Genomic DNA, 19,951 nt, shown 5'->3' with positions numbered 1-19,951 from the left:
GCAGTAGAGTGTGTGAATTTAGCGAACGCTACAAGTATGTCACAGCCAACATGAATCCTCAGTGTCAAATCAGATTGTAAGCCATTAGGGTTAGTTGTTGGCATCCATTTCCTATTATCCATGACATCACCTGTATCGGGACATCAGCAGCGCACAGTAAACAAAACCCACTGTTACCGCACAGGATGACAAGGTTTTCTCCCGCTGTCATCAGACACGGATCGGTTATCTGGACCCGACCGCGTTCTCGGTGCGTGTGATAACTGCTTGGATCGGGATTCAGCTTCATGGAGCCGACGGGAAGGTCCGTGTCCAGACGAGAAGAACAGTTCCCTGTGTCCTCGTTAAACGTAAAACATGATAGGGGAGCGTAATTGAGGGGCCTGGCAGACTGGCCCGTGTCAGGATGAGAGAAGAGTATTTGTGTGTTATATGCCAGTGACCTTTTCAGAGGCTGGGCAGGCCTGAGTAAGGGAATAAGGAATGACTTAGTTATGAAGATAAAAACTCATTAACTGCGCTAAAGGTTGTGTTGATTAGTTTTCTGTAATCCTCATTTAGGTCATGGATTGGTGTCAGATTGTGCTGTCAGTGTAGCAGTATCGTGCAGTATATTCACAAAGTGTGACTCACTGCGAGTCTTGCACTGTATAATTCACAGTTCAGGGTCCTTTTTCAAATTTTTTACGCAAAATGTCCTGATCAAGGATCATCAAATGTGTCCGTGACAAAATGTTTTGATTGAGAAAAAAATATATATGTAAGCTACGTTTCTAAGTACCATGTCTGAGGTAATATGTGTGTGTGTGTGTGTGTGTGTCTGTGTGGCCCAGGTTTACCTTACCTTGTGGAGACCAAATGTCCCCACAACGTGATGAATACCCATTTTTTTTACCTTATGGTTTCCTGGTCTCCATATGGGAAAACTGTATTTTATAAAAAAAAAATCTGTGACTGCAATGAAAAAAATAAAATGCAAAAACTCTTGTATTTTGTTTGGTTACTTATGGTTATCGTTATGGGTCGGCATTAAGGTTCTCATAGTTAGCATTAGCATTTTCCCCACAGAAATGAATGAGCGGTCCCCAAAAAGATATGATTACACGACTGTGTGTGTGTGTGTGTGTAATATATTGCACTCTGATAAAATGCTGCTCAGGATTGGTCATGGGATGACATTTGCTCCTGAGTGGTCGGTCAGTGGTTGTAGATAAATATTTCGGATCCAGTCCCACACTGGGCTCTGTCTTCCTCCCCCAGCCAAAAGCTGAGTTTACTGGAGCGGGTTCGACAGTCCAACCCGCGGGCGGCCGCCGCTGCTGTCGTCAGGGGGAAGACGCTGGTGCCCCTCAACGCTGACGGCATCGAGGAGGGCCCCCCCAAGGAGCCCAAGCCCGCCGGGTTCAGCAACCGGGAGAGGTTCCGTACCGCCTTCCGCATGAAGGCCTACGCCCTGAGACAGAGCTCGGAAGGTAGGGGGCTTGGCCAAGCGCTAAGGGGGTGATGTGTGGCTCTGTGGGTTAGGATAGGTGAGCAGAAAGTTGCTTGATTGGTTTGAATCCTGTGGCCGGGAGACTGATCTCACCATTGGGCCCTTGAGCAGGGCCCATAACCTCATCTGATCCTCCTTGTCTGCTAAATTTATTTATTTTTTTTATATTTTATTTTCGTATGTGAAGCACTTTGAGCTGCATTCCTTCTTTAAATAGTACTGTGTAAATAAAGATGATTATTATAAATATATACATATAAATAAATGTAATGTATCAAGTCATTTTAGGTCTCTCCTGGCCATAGGTTTGGAAAGTTTTCAAATGAGCCAGAATGGGTGTAAATTTGGTTTCAGCATTGGGGGGGTTGAGGTCTTTAGGGGGAAACATGATTATTGCGGGGGGTGTATTAGCTGTTTTTGATTAGTTGGTTACAACCCCCCCCCCCCATCCCATGAAGCCAGAAGATCTATAAAAGTGATTTTCTGTTGCTAGGCACTGGTAAATGCCCCCCCCCCTCTTAAAATGAACGGTTAATAAATAACAAAGCTTTGGCTTTAATGAGAAGTAGTGAAGAGCAGCGGGGTCCCGGAGCTTGAGAGCGCTGTATGCTCTCCTGCTTTCCGTTAGAGAGGCGCAACGCAGGCGGCCTGAGTTTGTGTTTCTCTCCTGTCAGACGCCGGAGCTCCACCGGAGGGCGCCTGCGAGGACCGGGGCTTTCCAGCCGATGTTCTCCTGGAGGCCATGATCCCCACGCTCAAACTGGTCATCAGAGCTGTCAGGTGAGATGGGGCTAGTGCAGCTGGGATGGGGAACACGAGGAGAACACCAACTGGAATGCCACCATGTTTCCATAGCAACCGCATCATATTACACCTCATCTTCATTGTAACTTTGAGGACTTTTGGTCAGAAGCCATTTTAGATAGATATTCCTTATTCATCTGTACAATGTAATTAAGTTTGTTTGTAGCTGACAGTCGATACCACAGAACATGTCCTCCATCATTAGTTAGCAAAGCCGGTCTGGTTTCTCCTGATTCTGTCCTGCCACTCAGCTTCAAGCTTCAGGCTGGCGGCTCCCTGCCTCGTACCCACTGCCAGCCTCTTTCCTGATCCTGTTCTCAGCCCGGTCACGTTTCCTATCTGTCCCTGCAGGATCATGAAGTTCCTGCTGAGCAAGAAGCGCTTTAAGGAGACGCTGCGGCCGTATGACGTGAAGGATGTGATCGAGCAGTACTCGGCTGGACATCTGGACATGCTCTGCAGGATCAAGTACCTGCAAGGAAGGTGAGGCCAGAGCAGCTGCAAGAGCTAATGCTAATCTGCTAATATGAAGGCCAGAGCTAATGCTAATCTGCTAATATACAGTAAAAGCCAGAGCTAATGGTAATCTGCTAATATGAAGGGTAGAGCTAATGCTAATCTGCTAGCATGAAGTCCAGAGCTAATGCTAATCTGCTAATATACAGTAAAAGCCAGAGCTAATGGTAATCTGCTAATATGAAGGGTAGATCTAATGCTAATCTGCTAGCATGAAGGCCAGAGCTAATGCTAATCTGCTAATATACAGTAAAAGCCAGAGCTAATGGTAATCTGCTAATATGAAGGGTAGATCTAATGCTAATCTGCTAATATGAAGGCCAGAGCTAATGCTAATTTACTAATATGAAGGGTTCAGGGGAGCTGGTGCTGGGGGAATATTATTATAGGATTAAACAAATGTTATTTATCTTTGTAACAGTAAAATATATGCAAATGAACAGTAATACAACGAAAAGTAACAAGAATTTCCTCTGTTCTCCCGATAGTTACTGGTATCTCCTTGGATGGCTAGAATAACACCTCTTCGGTTCCCAAACCTCCCGTCAGGGGCACCCCAGCCATTCCATGTTATTTGCAAAATTTCGCCACCACCCCACTTAATTAGTTAAATGATATGATGAGGTATTGATTAGCCAAACACGCCATGCTAGCAGTCGAATGCAGGAACCACATGGCATGTTGGATGGTCACTGCAAATACTGGCGTGACTTAAGGAGAGGTTTTGAAATTGCTATGGTGCCACAGTTTGACACAGTTATAGTGGAGTTTTACCGCAACATGAAGTTCATTTCAACATCATTTTCTTATGCAGCATGATGAGTGAAATGTCACTTTTTATCTGATATTCCTGGTTGCATTTGAATGTTTTGAGAGTTTTTGACTCAGTAGCGGTTACTCAGTGTAAAGCTGCCTTACGTGTTCCGTGATGTCACACAGGTTAGACATGATTCTCGCCCCCGGTCCCCCACTGACCCCTAAGCATAAGAAGACCCAGAAGACGCCGTTCACGTATCCCGCTCAGCAGTCTCCCAGGTCCGTCTCCCAGTCACCTTTCCGTTTATCTTTAAACCGCGGCTGTTTCATTATGTCTGCCTTTTGGGCTTGACTATGACTCGCACTCTTGCTGCCCCTCAGACACGAGCCCTACCTATCCAAAGCCTCTGCGCCTGAGGCTGAAGACCAAAGCATGATGGGACGTTTTCTCCGAGTCGAGAGACAGGTACCCGTGGCTGGTCCGGGGCGGGCACGAGACTCGGTAGAGCACGGCCAGACCCTCCTGCCACCATGTTCTTGTCTCCCCGCAGGTGGAGGACATGGAGAAGAAGCTGGACTTCCTGGTGGACATGCACATGCAGCACATGGAGCACTTGCAGGTGGACGCCGGCGGCGCGGCCCAGCTGACCATGGGAGTCCCGCGTGGCGGCAAACCCGGTGGCAAGGAGGACAGCAGGTACGCGGAGATCCGCCGCGTCCTGCTGGACTACACCGACGGCTGCCCACACATGCCCTACCAGGTACCCATCAGCAAAGTGACCCCCTACTACAGCTTCAGGCAGGACCACGGCATGCCGCTGGGTCCGGTCGCACCCACCTACACGGAGCGCCCCACCGTGCTGCCCATCAGCTCGCTCCTGGAGACCCAGGGCCACTTCGGAGGCGAGGGGCCCAGTCCCTGCCCCGGTCAGGGCTGGACCTTGGGACGGGACGTGGACACGCCCCTCTCGCTGCCATCCGTCAACCACGAAGAGCTGGAGCGCTCGCCTAGCGGGTTCAGTATCTCGCAGGAAAGGGAGGACGTCTCATTCAGCACGGGGGCCGGTCCTGGGGCCCCCGGCTGGGTGAAAGAGAAGCGCTACCTGGCCGAAGGTGAGACTGACACGGACACCGACCCCTTCACCCCCAGCGGGCCCCTCCCCTTGTCCTCCACCGGCGAGGGCTTCCCTGACTCCGTGTGGAACACGCCCTCCTAACCCCGTGTCATTGGCCGGTGAAAATGTGGCGGAGCTATTGCCTTCTGGTAAGAAACATACATTTAAATGGGGGGAAAACCGGCCCCCACATGTATAATATATAGACTTTGTACAGAGCACCCATTGCAAAGTTAAGCAAAAGGACAAAAAAAAATAAATCACCCAAAGCTTTATTTATCGCTGCAAAGCAAACAGCACTGCATGTGAAGCATGCACATTTAGTGGTAGACACTGCAAAGTTCAGGTAACGGGGAGTAATAAAAATAATAATAAAAATAATCATTAAAAAAATGAACTTGATGAATACTTTAAATGCTATGCCGTTTTTAAGAACTTATTTTTGGAAAGATACCACATAATTTATTATTATTATTTTTTATTATAATTTAAATGCATGGTTTGCATGAATTTGCAGCGTTTCTGAAAGGGTTTGAGCTGGATGCCTTTGACAACGTTTCTCAGCTTTATCGTGCAGTACGTTTTGTGGCTAGATATGTCTGGGCAAGAAATAAGAGAATGCACAAATGAAATATCTATTTGGTTTCCTATTTTCGTCGCATGCTGTGGCACGTGGCGAACTTCCCAGCCTTTTGTATTCGGTTCCGTTTCTTTGTGGTACACATGAATGGCCAGATTTATCAAGCTTTTGCACAAGTGTGAAATTTCCACCTGTTTTTCCACAAAGTAACTAAAAGTTAATGGATCAGTTTTAAACCCCCATACTGATTGTAGCCTTATATTTTAAATGCGCAAGTTTATGATTATTATTATTATTATTATTATTATTATTACCCAAAGGAAAAACAGGTAAAAAATTTTAACTGGTGAAAAATTTTGATTAAAAACATTTTCTGAGCTGGAACGAGAGGCATTGCAATGTCCTCCGAAAAGAAGAAACTCAAAATCCTTCATTCATGCACATTTAACGAATTTTAAGTTTGAGCATTTCCACCGTGTTGAAACATGAGATTCCGAATACGTAAATATCCATTTACCAAGTACTACACCATGTCGGTACTCCAGCCCTTAACCTCAAACCCCAGTGTAAACCAAACACCTATATATTAACACTTATCTTTAACACTGGTTATTACTGGTTTTTACAGCATCACATACAAATGCCGCATGTTAGTTGTTCATCATTTTTTGTAATACAGCAAGTAGGTAAATGCTATTGTTATGAAAATGTCGTTTTTTTTAATCTTACGGAAAAAAAACCTAGTGTAAAATAGGTCTACATTATAGCATTTAATTTAAGCATCGGGCAGATAGGCCTATTAAATATGCGTAAGTTCAGTGTTTGGCAAAACAACGTATACCTGGCAGACATAACATTTAAGCGATTAGAAAGATGTGTTCATGTTGAAATCACGCCCATTTCTCTTTTACATCTGTGTTGAGTTTCACGCCCTTTTGACAAACAAATACACCCTGCATCCATATTTCTGAATTCGCGTGTCACTTTGTCATGAAAATACATAGAAATTAAAGCTGACTAGTACAGGAATTGCAAAGACTGTAAGACGTTAACCTGGTGAAGGGAGACGGCCGGGCTCTTTACGGCCAATGGCGTTCGCCCTTTTAATGGTGCCTTTTATAGCATGTGTCCCATTTGCGTGCAGCGGCCGCGATATGTACTGTGCTGCGCTTCTGTCGCCCCGACCCCGTCATTAATACGAATGGGAAGACTTTGTACGACCAAAGGCGTTTTCTTTGTAAACTTCCACGCTACCATCGCTACACTTACAATTATGAATTATGAAACACAGGATAAAATCCCATTAATTATAATAATAATAATAATAACGATAATAATAATAACAATAAGTTGCCACACTTTCATTTAAGACTTTTTACCAGTAGACTTAAAGTTTCGTAAGGCATAGATCCCCCCTTATCACTGATTCTGCTAATGCACTGCATTGTCGAGATACCAAATGAGACCGCTGAGTCTTGACGTCTCATGTTCCGTCTACATCATTCATACTCTATAAAAAGTGAATACTTCCCTGACCAGGAGGAAATTAATCCTTTATTTTGTAATATTGGCAATACACAAACATGCAGGAAAGGCATTCTCTTCTGGGATGAGTTGTGTAACTGTTACTGAAATCCCCCACATGCTGTTTTACGATGACAATAGCCAAATAAGCAAATTTATGTTATATTTCTTAATTTCAGAGACGCTCCTATAGTCACTGTTACAATTGTTATGAGTTTCAGTCTTATTTTTCAATAAAGAAAGGTCTTCCAAGCAGCTGCTCGAAGTATAATCGTTTCTAGGTGGAAGGTCTACGGCCGTTTTATAAGACGGTTTTTATTGTATGTCGGGTTACAAAGAGAACTATCCTTTAAAGAACCATCCTTTCGTAACACAGCTGATCCTTAATTAAAGCTTTGGATATGTTGGGGCAGCAACTAATTTGCAGTACAGCTGTGCAATTAACACTATTGTATCAAGGAACAGGAACATAAGCTTTCTGTCGCCTTGCATAGTTCATATATTTTTACATCAGAAAATGATTGGAAGCGACTATGATTGTTTTATTACAATGTGTGGCTACAGAGAATATTTTACTTTTAATTACGGAATAAATTGCTGTTTCTTCAATGACCTTCCGCCAAATTTTACGTTTTTTTGCATGATATTGAAAGGTTGAATGTATGACTTACAGTGGGCTTTGCATTTCAGTTCATAGGAAGCACATGTAGGGTGTCCGACGATCACGAAAGACATTTATGCTACCTTCAAACGACTGAGAATGGGATGTTTGTCGTACAAGTGTAGGCCTTTTTTTCACCCCCTCGCTGAATTACAGCTACCAGTGGGGGCTCGAGTGTGACTTTCTTCCTCCCCAGGACGGTCCGTGTACGGTTTGTGCTTCAGTTCCATAGCACTAAACACATGGTAATTCCATCTGGTAGGCTGACTTTCACTGAATAATGATGCTTAGCTCATCATAGTTAAGAGCTACACAGTAACCTAAGATAAGTAAAACTGATGTTTTTCATCTTTCGTCCTAATGATCTAATCGTAACACTAATGACCATGGTGTGTAACCCTTTAAAATCATCGTTCGATTGTTAACTGTTTCTCAAATTTTGTGGGCAGTGAAACTAAAATCTATCCCCTGTCACCTCTATATATTGTTATGTGTCACTTTTTAAAAAGAAAACTGATGTATCGGAATGAATGTACAGTTAAAGTGAGTTGTAAATGAAATTAAAAATGGCCGCAGAGTTCCTGGTTCCTGAGGCCCCGCTGGCCGGTTTGCTTGAAGTCACGCTTCTTCTTACTCTCACTTCCCTTCCCATTACCCGGGAGTGTGGCTATAGCGTAGATCCTTAACAAAACTAAGCCATAGCAGGCGGCTTGTTATGAATGCAATTCGTTCTAGAATACTTGTCTTTAGTGTTGGTTTTCCTGAAAAGGTGCACTTTATATGAGTTTAACAAAACATTTTGAACTTTGATAATTTTGCTTTCATCTGTTCATTCCCGATAAATGTACCCTTTAACGTTTCTTCAAAATAGAGTTAATTTTTCAAACGTTTTTCTTTTCGAGGTTACCCTCGGACAGTGGTTTAGGGATATTTAACGTTCTTATTTGAATAATTAAGGTTTAGTGATTGTACTGAATAGCGATCGCGTGACACAGCCTCGTGCCGCTCCATGCACACGTACGCACTGCATAAACCGTAATTATGGGCATATGACTGACGAGACATTTTTTGTGCCTTGCCCTCGTACGAGTTTTAAATACAGCGAACAAATGTGTCTGTTAAAGCTTCTCTTTGCTTTGTCTTCATTTTCGTCATTACGATTTTTTTTTCCTAACCAAGGGAACAAACTTTTATACAAGTGACCTTCAAAGCGATGTATAATTTTCCTCATTGCAATTTTTAAATGGTACTTGTAATTTATATTCTAGATCTAACCAGTTTAAAATATTTTCATTTAATAATATGCAAATGGTATTCTTACTTGATTTTTTTTATGTTTGTCTTTACTATTGCACCACTTACTAATAAAATAAAGAGATGCTAAAATGGAAATCCGTTCATAGGCTGGTATATTCCTGTCTTCATCGTTTATGTTAGGTGTAAATTGTTTGCATGTATAATACTTGCATATATATGCACTGGCACGTTACGACCTGAATGGTCCAGTGCCCCCCTCCCCAGAGTCATAACCCAGCTTTAGGGGGGGGGGGGGTGAAGGTTAACTTGCAGTTCTTTGTTTTACATGCACATCATCATCCTTGCGTTTTATGTTTGTTCCCTGCCTTCCTGTTACATGGAGAACAATCACACATGGAGGTGAGTGTGATTGGCTCAGGGTTGCTTGGCGATGAGAGGACCAATGGCATGCCAGCCTGCTCACTTTCTCCGTGCGTATATTTAATCTGTTTATATAAAATATGGGAGAGGAGCGATGAGGTGGAGTGTCCCAATAGCACCATGGATCTCTGCCAAGCATGGGCCTCAGTAAGGCCCCGATACCCGCCCTCGCATTCTCGCCCATGTGACTGGCATAGTGCCTTTGTTGTAATTATATCCACTGACTCGTTCAGTAATTTATCTATATTGTGTTTGCTGATAGGCAAACTCACTTCACCTTTCAGCTGGTAGACCCTGAGGAACCAGGCACAAACATAATACAATTACGTCCCAGTCTGGAGTTACTGTGTTTTGGCTGCATTTCCGATGTCAGCTTATGAGACCCGGGGTTTTCAGTCACTGCACAGTCATCTATGTTTCGTATGACACTGAAATTCTGAAACGCAGAGACAGATAAACGGTGGAGGATAAAATACAGGCACAAATGCCAGAGTACACACAGTGCGTCCTCTGGTGAGCCCCAGTATGTTAATTTGCAAACTGATCCTGGGAGAATCTGAAACTTCTTGTTAACAGTGTCTGGGGGTCTTGCCAGTACTTTACCACCATAGATGTCGCTTCCAGAAACGTCCCTTAAGTAATTTATTCTCTCAAAACACACAAAGCTGTTTTGGAGTCGATTTAAAACTGTTATGTTCAACTTTCAGTTGTCGTTAACAACAGTTCAGCCCACAAACTTAGGACTGATATTTAATTTGTCTTACTTAAATGTGACCTAGTTAGGAGACGCTTTCCAGGTTCTCAGAAAAATGTTACCAGTAAGGAGCTTCAAACTGGGACTAAAGGATCTGGGTAAAATGACCGGGGGCGCAGTGTGACCTACTGAGTGATCTCTAGCCGGTATGCTGAGGTCAGCCAGCCTCACCTCTGTGGCTGAAGAGCCGGGGCAGGAGAACCAGCCGCCCCCTTAGACCTCGACTGTAAGGCGAGATACCGAAAGAATAGCAGAGCGATAATATGGTGCCGCATGCAAACTCTGGCGTCCCTGGACTCAATCCTTGTTTGCTTGACATGCAGAGGTTGCGTACTGGCCGGGGATTTCATTACTTGAGCATTTATGAATAATGCCGGTATATCTCAGCATCGGGGTGCTTGGAATGCCTGTATTATTGATTCCTATGTTCGCAGTGATATGTGTCCCACTCAGGAGGTGCCCTGCCTCACATCCTGTCCTTCCTGGGGTAGGCTGCAGGCTCACCCTCACCCTGTGTGTTTGAAAGAAGCTGATGGCCGTTCAGGCTTTGCGTCCGACACCTGAGAGACTCCGGCAGAATGGAAATATCCCCTGGAAAACACAGAAAGTGCAAATCAGCAGGAAGTCGGAGGCATTTGTTGTTTTTCTGATGATTATCCACAGTTGGGCTTCTGGGTGTAAATTAAAACTGCTGTGAGGGGCGGGGGAAAGACCCCAGGCGCTGGTGGGAGGTCTCTGCCGGTATGACCCACCTGTTGGTGGTGTAGAAATGTAGGCTTCCGCTTTGCTAGAGGAGCAAGACTTATTTTTTTTGCTGTCTAGAAATTTCTCCCAGAGATGCACAAATTTCAAAGGAGTGTCAGTCTCAATCCTTCTTAACTTCAACCAACTGCCATCAATTTGACCTTGAGGGAGGAGGTGGGAGAGGAAAAACAAGAAAAAAAATGTTCTTGTATTGCAGACGTGCGCTTTTGATTTATGTCTGAATGAGTCTGAATGCTGCTCTGAACAACAGTACTGCTTTTTACATGCAAATGGCTAATACTGTATGTGACAGAGTATTCAGGGTGTCAAGCCTGGTCTCGGTTTCCCATAGCGGAGTGTTTCCCAGGCCCCTGGTGCTACCCAGAATGCTCAGCCTTATTTCCTCCTGCCAATTAAGGCCGTGCACCAGCGAATCAGGGTGCTACCACCGCAACATTAAAAAGGCCATTCAGTTGCTCTCAGAGAGCAATTACAGCTGCAGTTTCAAATAACATGCCCGCCTGTTATTACGACCATTTAGAACGTGAGTCTGGCCAGGGGGCTGAGCACCTCACTTGCCCACCCTAGCTTGGCCCCATCTGCCGAGTCGGGCCGGTACTCGTTTTCCTGATAAATCTCCCCCACCTGTCACTTGGGATCGGCCAAACGGACGTAAGACAGCGATCTCCAAAGATCAACACCCCCTCCCCCCCAGAACAAATGGAAGTGGACTAATCTCACCCCGAAGACAGTAACCCCCATCTCAGGTCGAACAAATCTTGGACCAAGAATATAAAAAAAGGTAAGTTTAGACTCAACATTAATGGTTTAGGAAGGTGCGGGGAATTTAAAATGGGTAAAAAGGTTATAAAGGACGGATATCACGTGATTTGTGCAGTGAAAGACGTAAGACTTCTGAATTTTAAACATCCTTTTATGTTGCACTGTGCTTTAGTTCAGTACAACACAATAATTGTCATTTTTTTGGAGTTATGCAAACATTATGTTTATTTGGGTTTGTGATTTTTATCCTTTTTTGTGTCCAAAAATGTGTTTAGAAGTGTTTAGGATTAATTCATTTGGCTCTGAGATATTTATTTGTTTATAGATGTTAATAATATGCATGAAGGGTAACTGATTTTAACGTCAGCGGTAACTGGTTTTGCTGTTTAACATCTTACCATAATCATGAATGTCTTGCGCGATAGAAATCAATAGACATAAAGGAAGGTAACTGTAGAGGAATAATGGACGACTAGCTCTGGGGGAGAGTGAGGGGCGGCGACGTTGTCTGTGCACACGCCGGTGAAGGTGTGTGTGGTCGTGCCGCAGGTCGTCGCCTTGCCATGGCTGCTTCCGGGGGGGCTGGCAGACACGGGGGGCTGTGCGTCAGCCTGTGCGTGGCCCTCATTCCCCTGGCCGTCCTTTACGGTAAAGGTAGGGGCTGCGGCCTGCAGTGGGCAAGAACCCCCCCCCACCCCCCACGATCCGGCCAAAGACGAGCAAACCGTCCCACAAGGCCTCCACTGTTGTCAATGACAACAATGATAATTGTTTTTTAATTATACAAAAGTTAAAATTCATTGTTTAATCATCAGAAGGTTTATACAGGCAGTTCTCAAACCACCTAACCTGGAAGTGTATTTATTAAAAAGTCGACGGTTCATTTTGTCCTTTGTGTTACACTTTATTTATCTTGGTTACGGTACTGATTTCATGTTTGAGATCTGACTGGAATTCCCTCCCGTTCACATTTCCCATTTTCCCCAGTAAATAATCTGTTCCATAAACTGTTACGTACATAATTATGTAACTCGGATTTACCCCCCCCATGCTGTTCAAGACCCCTTGTGTCAAAAAATCCATAAGCCAAAAATACACTTACAATACATGCTAAAGAACACATAAAATAACAAAAGCAAAGCTAGAATATATTTTCAGTGTTTGCCAACTTTTTTGCGTTAGGGTTTCCATAAACTTTGTCTTTTGGACATTTTTTTTTTGCATCGGTCTGGATTCACTTGCTGGTTTTATGTAAATCAAAAGCTGCCTGTATATTAAAGTAATTTTTCCCAAAATGCAGTCATTCGTTTACATCACACGTCTGCTTTGCTGCCCAGGGTCTCTGGGGTCCTCGCCTGACTGCGCAGACTGTGAATGTACCGTTCATGAACTTACAGAACCACTGCAGTGACTATGCACCTTTATTTGCAGCTCTGAAAAGCAACTTCGAGAGACATTTGGAGAAGAGAGACATTCTTGTATCAACAGGTAGTTCAAGAAAATGGTCGGTCTTTGTTTAAAACTGTATCTTAAGGAAAATGGGCACATCAGTGAAATTAGTGTTCATACGCAAAAGGCCGTAATTATACATTGCAATATTATAGTCTATTGTGCTCAAGTAGTTCATTCAAAGAAGGACAACACAAGGTAATTATGTATCCAGATTTAGAAAATGATTTAAATCTCATAATAAACTCTTGAAATATTTGCCAGTGTTAATCAATATCGTTTTATTTCACGGGGGGAATAACTGCATAATGTTTTAATGAAAGCCAACTTAATAATCATCTTTTCCTGTTGGTGGGGGTGGACATTCTCTGTAATGTAACCCAGTTTGCACTTAGAAATCTGTTATGAGTTTTCTCATGACTGATCATAATATTAACATCATTGTGGTGTGTTTTTTGCCCAGAGATTCCTGCTGGAGATACTGACCTTGCCTCCATTGACATGACTCTCTTGGTGAATAAGTTAATAAACTCGACACAAACTGGTATGTTGAAATATGAGTGACTTCTATTTTATGATTCACTCACAGTTTTCGTACAGTGTGATGCTGCAGAAACAAGTCTATCCATTCTCCTCTGACCTCTGGCATTAAAACGGCGTTTCCACCCACAGAAATGCCCCTGACTGGACGTTTTTCGTTAATTGCAGCATTATCTATAAACTAGACGCTGTAGCGAAAATCCCAGCAGGGCAGCCATTTCCGATAAACGTAAACCACCACGTCTGACACCAACAATCTCGACACGGTCAAAATCGCGTAGATGAGGTGCCGTGACGCTTCGAATGCACAGCCACGCCGGAAGCGAGCCTCTTGACCTTGTCTGCGTACTGCAGATGTTCCGTTTCAGCCACACGATTCGCTGGAGCAGGCTGTTCACCGAGCAAATGTAGCTAATAAAGTGGCCACTGAGCAGTGCTCAGCTTTTCACTGATGACAAGTAGCATTCACATTGAAATTTCATAAAATCAGATAATACCGTCGTGTATCTTCCTGGGTAGCTTGACAACGCTTTGGTTTTGGATTTACGCTGTTAAGAAGCAGTTACTTTGTTAAAAGGCTACGAATTTAACCCCTCTTGGAAGTGGAATGGGTCTTGTTTTAGCATTTTGTAGCATTAGCGTACCCAGCCATCAATCTTCCATTACAGGCCGTCCCTGGTGTTATTATAAATCTGCTGAGCCAAGGCGCATGTCCTGCTGTCGTCCCCCTGTCCTGTTTTCCAGGCTCCCAGCACATTTTTACTCTGCTGAGCATCACGTCTCATAGCTCCTTGGCCTTCAACAAGCTCACCGTTCTCGTCTACAACAGTACGTCCCGAACCGTGGGCTGGCTAATCCTCTCAGCACCCAGGGAATTCACCCGCCTCATCGGATAATTTATCCAGAAATACACAGCTAGTATGATTTGATCGAAAGTACTCAGTTCTGTGTGGTGAAACCTGGCTTCCGACAGTTTCCAATTTCAGGAACATCGAGACTAGCCTCCTTCCAATGAGATACTGCTACTGTTTGACTAATAGGTCTAACGACTTGACAGGTGAGCATTTACAAAGGGTACATGCTGAAAATGCATGTTTGCGGTGTAATACATCTCCAAATGCTATTATTCATCTTGCTTGTTTTGTGGTAACAGGATACAGATCAATATATATAATCCTAGACCAGATTTTGACGAGTATCAGGGCAGTTTCTGAGGTTTATCAACGCTGGAGAGTTTATGGCTTGGATAGTATGTCACCGTACATGAGATTGCTGGCATACCCTAAAGAGGTAACGCAGGGCAACTGACATCTGGACGTTTTTGGTCTCTGCATAGACTTCACTGCCATATTATTGGACATCATGGGGAATTCCTCCAGCTACCTTCACGAGATCTTCAAATCCAGCTCCATATTGTCAGGTGAGTGGATTTCAGCAAAGCTACTGAAATTCAGCATGTGAGAGGCCTGTTTGGTCTTGAACCTCGTGTTCCAGCGGAAATCAGGATAAACCTCATTCACATGAGATGCAGGTCATTAAGATGGTCTGGGATGTGTCTGATGGTAGATGTGTCTACGCAGTGAGTCAGAACAAGGACTCGGACTGCATATACATCTGTGTGATGGCTGGGAAGACCGGTGAGTTATCTGGTCCTTACTTCTGCCTTATCGAGTTTGGAGAAGGACGGAACCGCGTCCTTGATGCCGATGAACATCCAATGAGGGCAGCCCATGTGTTGTATTGATCCAGTGTTGGATCTTCAATCCTGAACATGTATTTTATTACTTTTGAGGCATTTAAAGGTATATATTTGGTATGATGTGCATTAGGCCTTAGGCTCCCATATTGTTCATGACGATTTTCATAATTCAAAAACCATCCCCTTTGACAGCCCCCCCTGTCCGAATGATGCTACGTTGCAGCACATTTCTTTGGCTGCTGTGTTACGGCGTCTCAAACCATCTTCAGAATGGCTGCAAAAAACATTATATTAAATATGTGGCAAAGCTCCTGAATTCAGACACGGCTGTCTGATTGTGTTACGTTTGTGGTGTGGTGGCGCGATCGATGCCCCCACCCCCTATCTCACCAGTTTGCTCCTCTCCAGAGAGAGATCTGTCTCAGCTCTGGGAGGTGGAATCCGTCAAGCCTCTCTTCAATCAGACTATTACTGCTGACCTCCACAGAGGTAATTTTAGCCCCTCTGCTCCTGTGTTGTTACACTTTGGGGAGCACAGCAGCTCCGTCAGGGCAGAGCAGGTAAGATGTCACTGAATACCCTGCCCTTCATTTGTCTGTGAAAGATCCACAACAATGGTTGCAGTAGGTTTCCCTGCCCACTATACATTCATGTTGGAGTCAGGTCAACAGCTGGTTCTCTCTCTCTCTCTCCTTTTATTCCTTCCTCTCCAAGGCAACATCACAGTCCCTCATCTAGCTATGGGTAAGAACCTTCTGTGTTTATTTACTCCCCTGATCGCACACTCCCATCATTTCTAACAAAAGAAGAAAGCAGATGAGGTATGACCAGGGACTCGCTGGTTAGCAGAACATGCTGCGCTGTTCAGCGTCTCCTAAATAACGGAAGTGCTTATGTAAAATTTGGCGTAGTGACTGTTTGTGCCCACCAGGGGGCCCTAATCAAACACATGATTTGAATGGCGGTAAATACCGCCAGATATAACCCTACGTAGGCAGGCCATTATAAATCACAATAGTTATAGGTTCTAAGATTGAGGATTTCCTTTATTCCTTGTAATTTTGTTATTCAGTATATAATACTGCATTGAGATAAAGGCATTTATATACCTAGAGTGCATTCTCATCATTTTCTGAAGTGCAGGGTAATAAGTGTAAGTTTTACTGGGTAATAACATAAAATTGAAATTTATACAATAAAAATCACGCCTCTTGTATTTTGGTCCTGCAGACATGCTGTAAGTCTTTTTTTCTTGAGCGTAACGGAGTGATTCCTGAATAATTTGAGCGGCATTGTATGTCAGCGTCATGATGTCATCTCACCCCCAAAAGGGTGGCACCATTCGCTGTCCGGGTCCAGCACCGACAGCTCGGCCCAGCCCAGCGGCATGCAGAACGGCTCCGGAAACGCCACCACGCCCGGTAAGCCTCCCTGCCTCGTTCGGCTCACCCTGCTGCACCCCCCGGACCCACTTTTTACTGGCTCACTGCAATGAGATGGGGGGGGGGGAGTGGGTCTGTTCAGGCAGGCTCACCTCTGCCACCTGACCTTCGACCGTGACGAGTGAGTTTCTCTTTAGTTTGCGCTGTGTCCTCTCCTCTCTTACTCTCAGCCCGGGGTGAAGTCACCCCCAGCCCCAGCCCGACCCCCAGGACGGTGTCCCCGGCCAGTTTCGCTGAGAGACCACGCAGGGTTGCAGGTGCTTTTGTATTTTTTTGCTGTTAACGGGAACAGTCCCGAGGCTGTCTCTCTCATCCAGGTGACTCCTGGTTCTCTTCCAAAGACACACTGTCTGCCCCCCCCCCCAGCTAACCCCGACTCGAGTTGCCTTGTAAACTTTCGCATAGTTCGTTGATTGGTGAACTGAGCCCTGCAGTAGGCGAACCAATAATTCTGGATTTTTAATGTGTATCTTCTGCAGTTTTTGATTCATCGCTGGGTCAAAGTTCTTCTTTGTCTCCAGTCAAAGGAAATAGCAAAATGGTGCCGCGTGATAGTAACCATGGAAACACAGTTTTCCATTCCGAGCAGTTATTTCAAAGCATAGGTCAGTAAAGGGTAAAAGCAAATCAAGTCTATTTTTATTATTTATAGTTTTTCTTTAAAAGATAACAGAGGTTATTTATTATTTGAGGCACTCGGATAAATGACCATGGGCAGTGGTGTGTGTGTGTGTGTTCTTATTACTGTTGAGGATGTGTGTAGACTGTGAAATAAATAAACTTTGAATCGCGGGGATTATTAGGCCAAGGGCGAACCGGCTTAAAGGTCCGGTAATAAAGAGGCGTCCTCTGCACTGCATGCAGTTTCCATCACTCACAGTACTGGGCATGGATCAGGGGCAAAGGATAAATGCATAATGGGTGCGATTTGTGACCAGATAAAACCAGCGGTCACAAAATAAGAACCCATTACGCCTGTGTTTTCAGCGCATAATTGCTGGACTGCAGTCAAACGGCACTAACAACGGAGAAATTTCATACAGAACAAATCCTCCCCTTCGCGTTTCCGCATTGTTTATACTGCGGCGACTTACTGCTGCTCAAGAAAACGGTCCATCTCCTTCTTCATTCACTATAAGACTTACAGTCGACCTTGGGTAAATGGATAAAAAAAAAACAATACCAAAAGATCGCGTTTTCGTCAAAAAAAAAAAAAAAAAGCGTATCTCCTTCAAGAAACGCTACTGAACACTACCACCAGAGGGCAGCATCTTCCCACAGAAACCTTCTGGGTTATATGACTTGGTGGGGGTAACATGAATCATTGGGCTTTTGCGGATTAAAGCATGTTCCGATTTGCCCATTAAAAGGCGATAAGCGTGCCTGTTTTGCATTTTAAATGTCTTTGAGCTGTTCTTTTCATAAGGTGTCCCGGAGACTTATTAATCGTAGGTATTTCACATTTGTGACACTGCGCACTATGCTGCCGCTATCACTACCCGGAATGGTAATCGCGTTCACCAGGTGTTTGATGGTTATAACAAAAACGATCATGAGAGGTTGCCTGGTGCGAAAGACACTCGGAAACAAATTAAATCTGCATTATATATTATAAGAAACTATTAAGGCACATTTGTGAATAATAGACTTATAATGGACAGTAAAATCTTTTTTTTTTCGCACGAAGGAGATCCAACAGTGTACAGCTACAGAAATAAAGAAGCCAATCTATCTGCACTCAAAGGTCAATTTTTCCCGGTAATAATTTTGGTAAAATGGGTTGTGAGCATTTCTCTGTATTTACAACGAAGGTGGACCTGCTCGAGGTTCGCAATAAATGAAAATCAACAAGTACACAGACCTACTGTCTGCCATGTTAAAGGTCTGGGTGGTCCAAAATGTACCGATTGTAAGGCACATTGCAGGTCAGCGCTGGCTCCCTCTCTGTTTCTCGGCAGGCTGTCCGTGGAAAAGACCGGACATCTCCCAGGTTGGGACAGCGAGAAGGAAGGTGGAGCCCACGGCCAGCACTGCCGCCACCCCCATCAGCGCCCAGAAACTGCAGTCCTGCCTGCTCGAACTCTGCAAGTTCTTCTCGCGGTGCCGGTGCCGCGACTCCGACCGCGGTGGAGCGGCTCGGTAAGGCGGCGCGTTGCCATGACAACCTTACAATAAGTTCATAATGAGCAGCTTGTATTGTACGTGTCATATTTATATATCTAAATTGGGCGTATATTGCGTAAATGACTCTCCATGAATGCGGGCAATAATGATGATTATCCTTTAATGGGAATGAAATTGCTTCCGGTGAATTTCAGGTACTGTGCTGAAAACCAGCGTTGGTATGCGACGTACACGATGGAGGTGTGCAAGAGGGTTAAGCGAGTATCCTACTCAAAAAGTAAGTGTTAAGGAACCTGGCAAATGAATTTTATGGCTGTTTCACCAGCATAACAATACAAGTTAAACTACACACACAGGCACGTAAAAGCAAGAAATCCATATTCCCTGAGCTTCAGTAAGACTCTCTTTGCATATAAAAAGATTACCGTTGCCTATTCTAACTTGGAGATATATCCTCTCTGGTCTGATTTCCTCTTCAAATCCTTTGAAGTCTTTAATTAACAGTGATTGCCCAGATACTGTCTTTTTACACAAACGTGTTTCGGTGGGTCAGACTGCTGGAATCTCACGTTTAACCTTCACCATAATGATAGGCTTCACATTAATACATTACAGAATCTCATTTTCACTGTACACCAAAATCATGAAATCAACATTAAAAATGGAACTAAAATGATTTTACAATAAGTACGGCATCTCACCTCGGTACTGTGGGACTATTCCACTGGTACAAGCTCATGTTTTTGGACTGACTGCCATCCATTCTCCTAAGGATATATAGTGGTAATGCTTTTTTTATTCGCAAATCCATTAACATCAATAAAGTACATTAAGTTAATTTGATCTTTTTAACGTTACTGTTTACATAGCATAAGACATAATTACCCGCGCTTACAACGGCCCGTGTATGAAACTATGCGTTATGGAAGCGGAACAATTAGCCACAAATCACGTGATCTTGCGGTCGGCCGCGTCACGTGCTGCGGCTACCAATGAGAAGCGGCGCTGAGTGAAACGGCATCCGCAGTGTGCGCGAGGAAGCGTGTAATTAAAGAGGCACCGCGGGGGCGTGGGGTCACGACAGGTGCTTTAAAAGCAGTGATTTTCATCATCAAAGAGAAGATCAAAGCGAAAGGATAACCTGACTCCGTTATGATATTTTAGATTTTCATTTTCTTTCCCTAATTATAACAGTTTTCCTCTTCATTCTAAAGGCTCAAATACAGTGTGAATATATATATATACATTTGTCTTTTACAATTATGACGTAAACTTACCTGAACCCTAACTG

General features: G+C 44.1%; 2 protein-coding genes and 1 long non-coding RNA gene across 3 annotated transcripts in view; 2 read left to right on the top strand and 1 right to left on the bottom strand.

Moving 5' to 3' along the window:
• kcnq3 (potassium voltage-gated channel, KQT-like subfamily, member 3) overlaps positions 1-6,670 on the top strand; it is a 65,149-nt gene extending 58,479 nt beyond the window's left edge. Inside the window, exons 10-15 of the mRNA XM_049011559.1 lie at positions 1,261-1,472; positions 2,167-2,272; positions 2,648-2,779; positions 3,752-3,847; positions 3,950-4,034; positions 4,120-6,670. Of these exons, the coding sequence (XP_048867516.1) occupies positions 1,261-1,472; positions 2,167-2,272; positions 2,648-2,779; positions 3,752-3,847; positions 3,950-4,034; positions 4,120-4,785 (1,297 nt within the window). The 3' untranslated portion in view covers positions 4,786-6,670. The remainder of the gene's footprint in view (positions 1-1,260; positions 1,473-2,166; positions 2,273-2,647; positions 2,780-3,751; positions 3,848-3,949; positions 4,035-4,119) is intronic.
• A 125-nt stretch (positions 6,671-6,795) lies between these two features.
• LOC125740528 (uncharacterized) lies at positions 6,796-19,610 on the bottom strand. Its single transcript, XR_007397646.1, has 3 exons — positions 19,546-19,610; positions 19,362-19,427; positions 6,796-10,470 (listed from the first exon to the last, which is right to left on the bottom strand). It is a non-coding gene; the product is annotated as an uncharacterized LOC125740528 (long non-coding RNA).
• On the top strand, positions 10,819-18,848 carry LOC125740492 (HERV-H LTR-associating protein 1). The gene is made up of 13 exons (XM_049011733.1): positions 10,819-11,425; positions 11,956-12,060; positions 12,838-12,894; positions 13,319-13,399; positions 14,140-14,223; positions 14,369-14,452; positions 14,732-14,815; positions 14,976-15,032; positions 15,503-15,583; positions 15,809-15,838; positions 16,426-16,515; positions 16,707-16,793; positions 18,495-18,848. Exons 2-13 carry the CDS (start codon positions 11,970-11,972, stop codon positions 18,677-18,679), a joined length of 1,011 nt encoding a protein of 336 aa, XP_048867690.1. The 5' UTR covers positions 10,819-11,425; positions 11,956-11,969; the 3' UTR covers positions 18,680-18,848.
• Positions 19,611-19,951: the final 341 nt, after the last annotated feature.

The sequence above is a fragment of the Brienomyrus brachyistius genome, chromosome 4, assembly GCF_023856365.1.
Source record: "Brienomyrus brachyistius isolate T26 chromosome 4, BBRACH_0.4, whole genome shotgun sequence".
In the NCBI taxonomy this organism is placed as follows: Eukaryota; Metazoa; Chordata; class Actinopteri; order Osteoglossiformes; family Mormyridae; genus Brienomyrus; species Brienomyrus brachyistius.
This window is presented reverse-complemented; position numbering and strand designations above follow the sequence as displayed.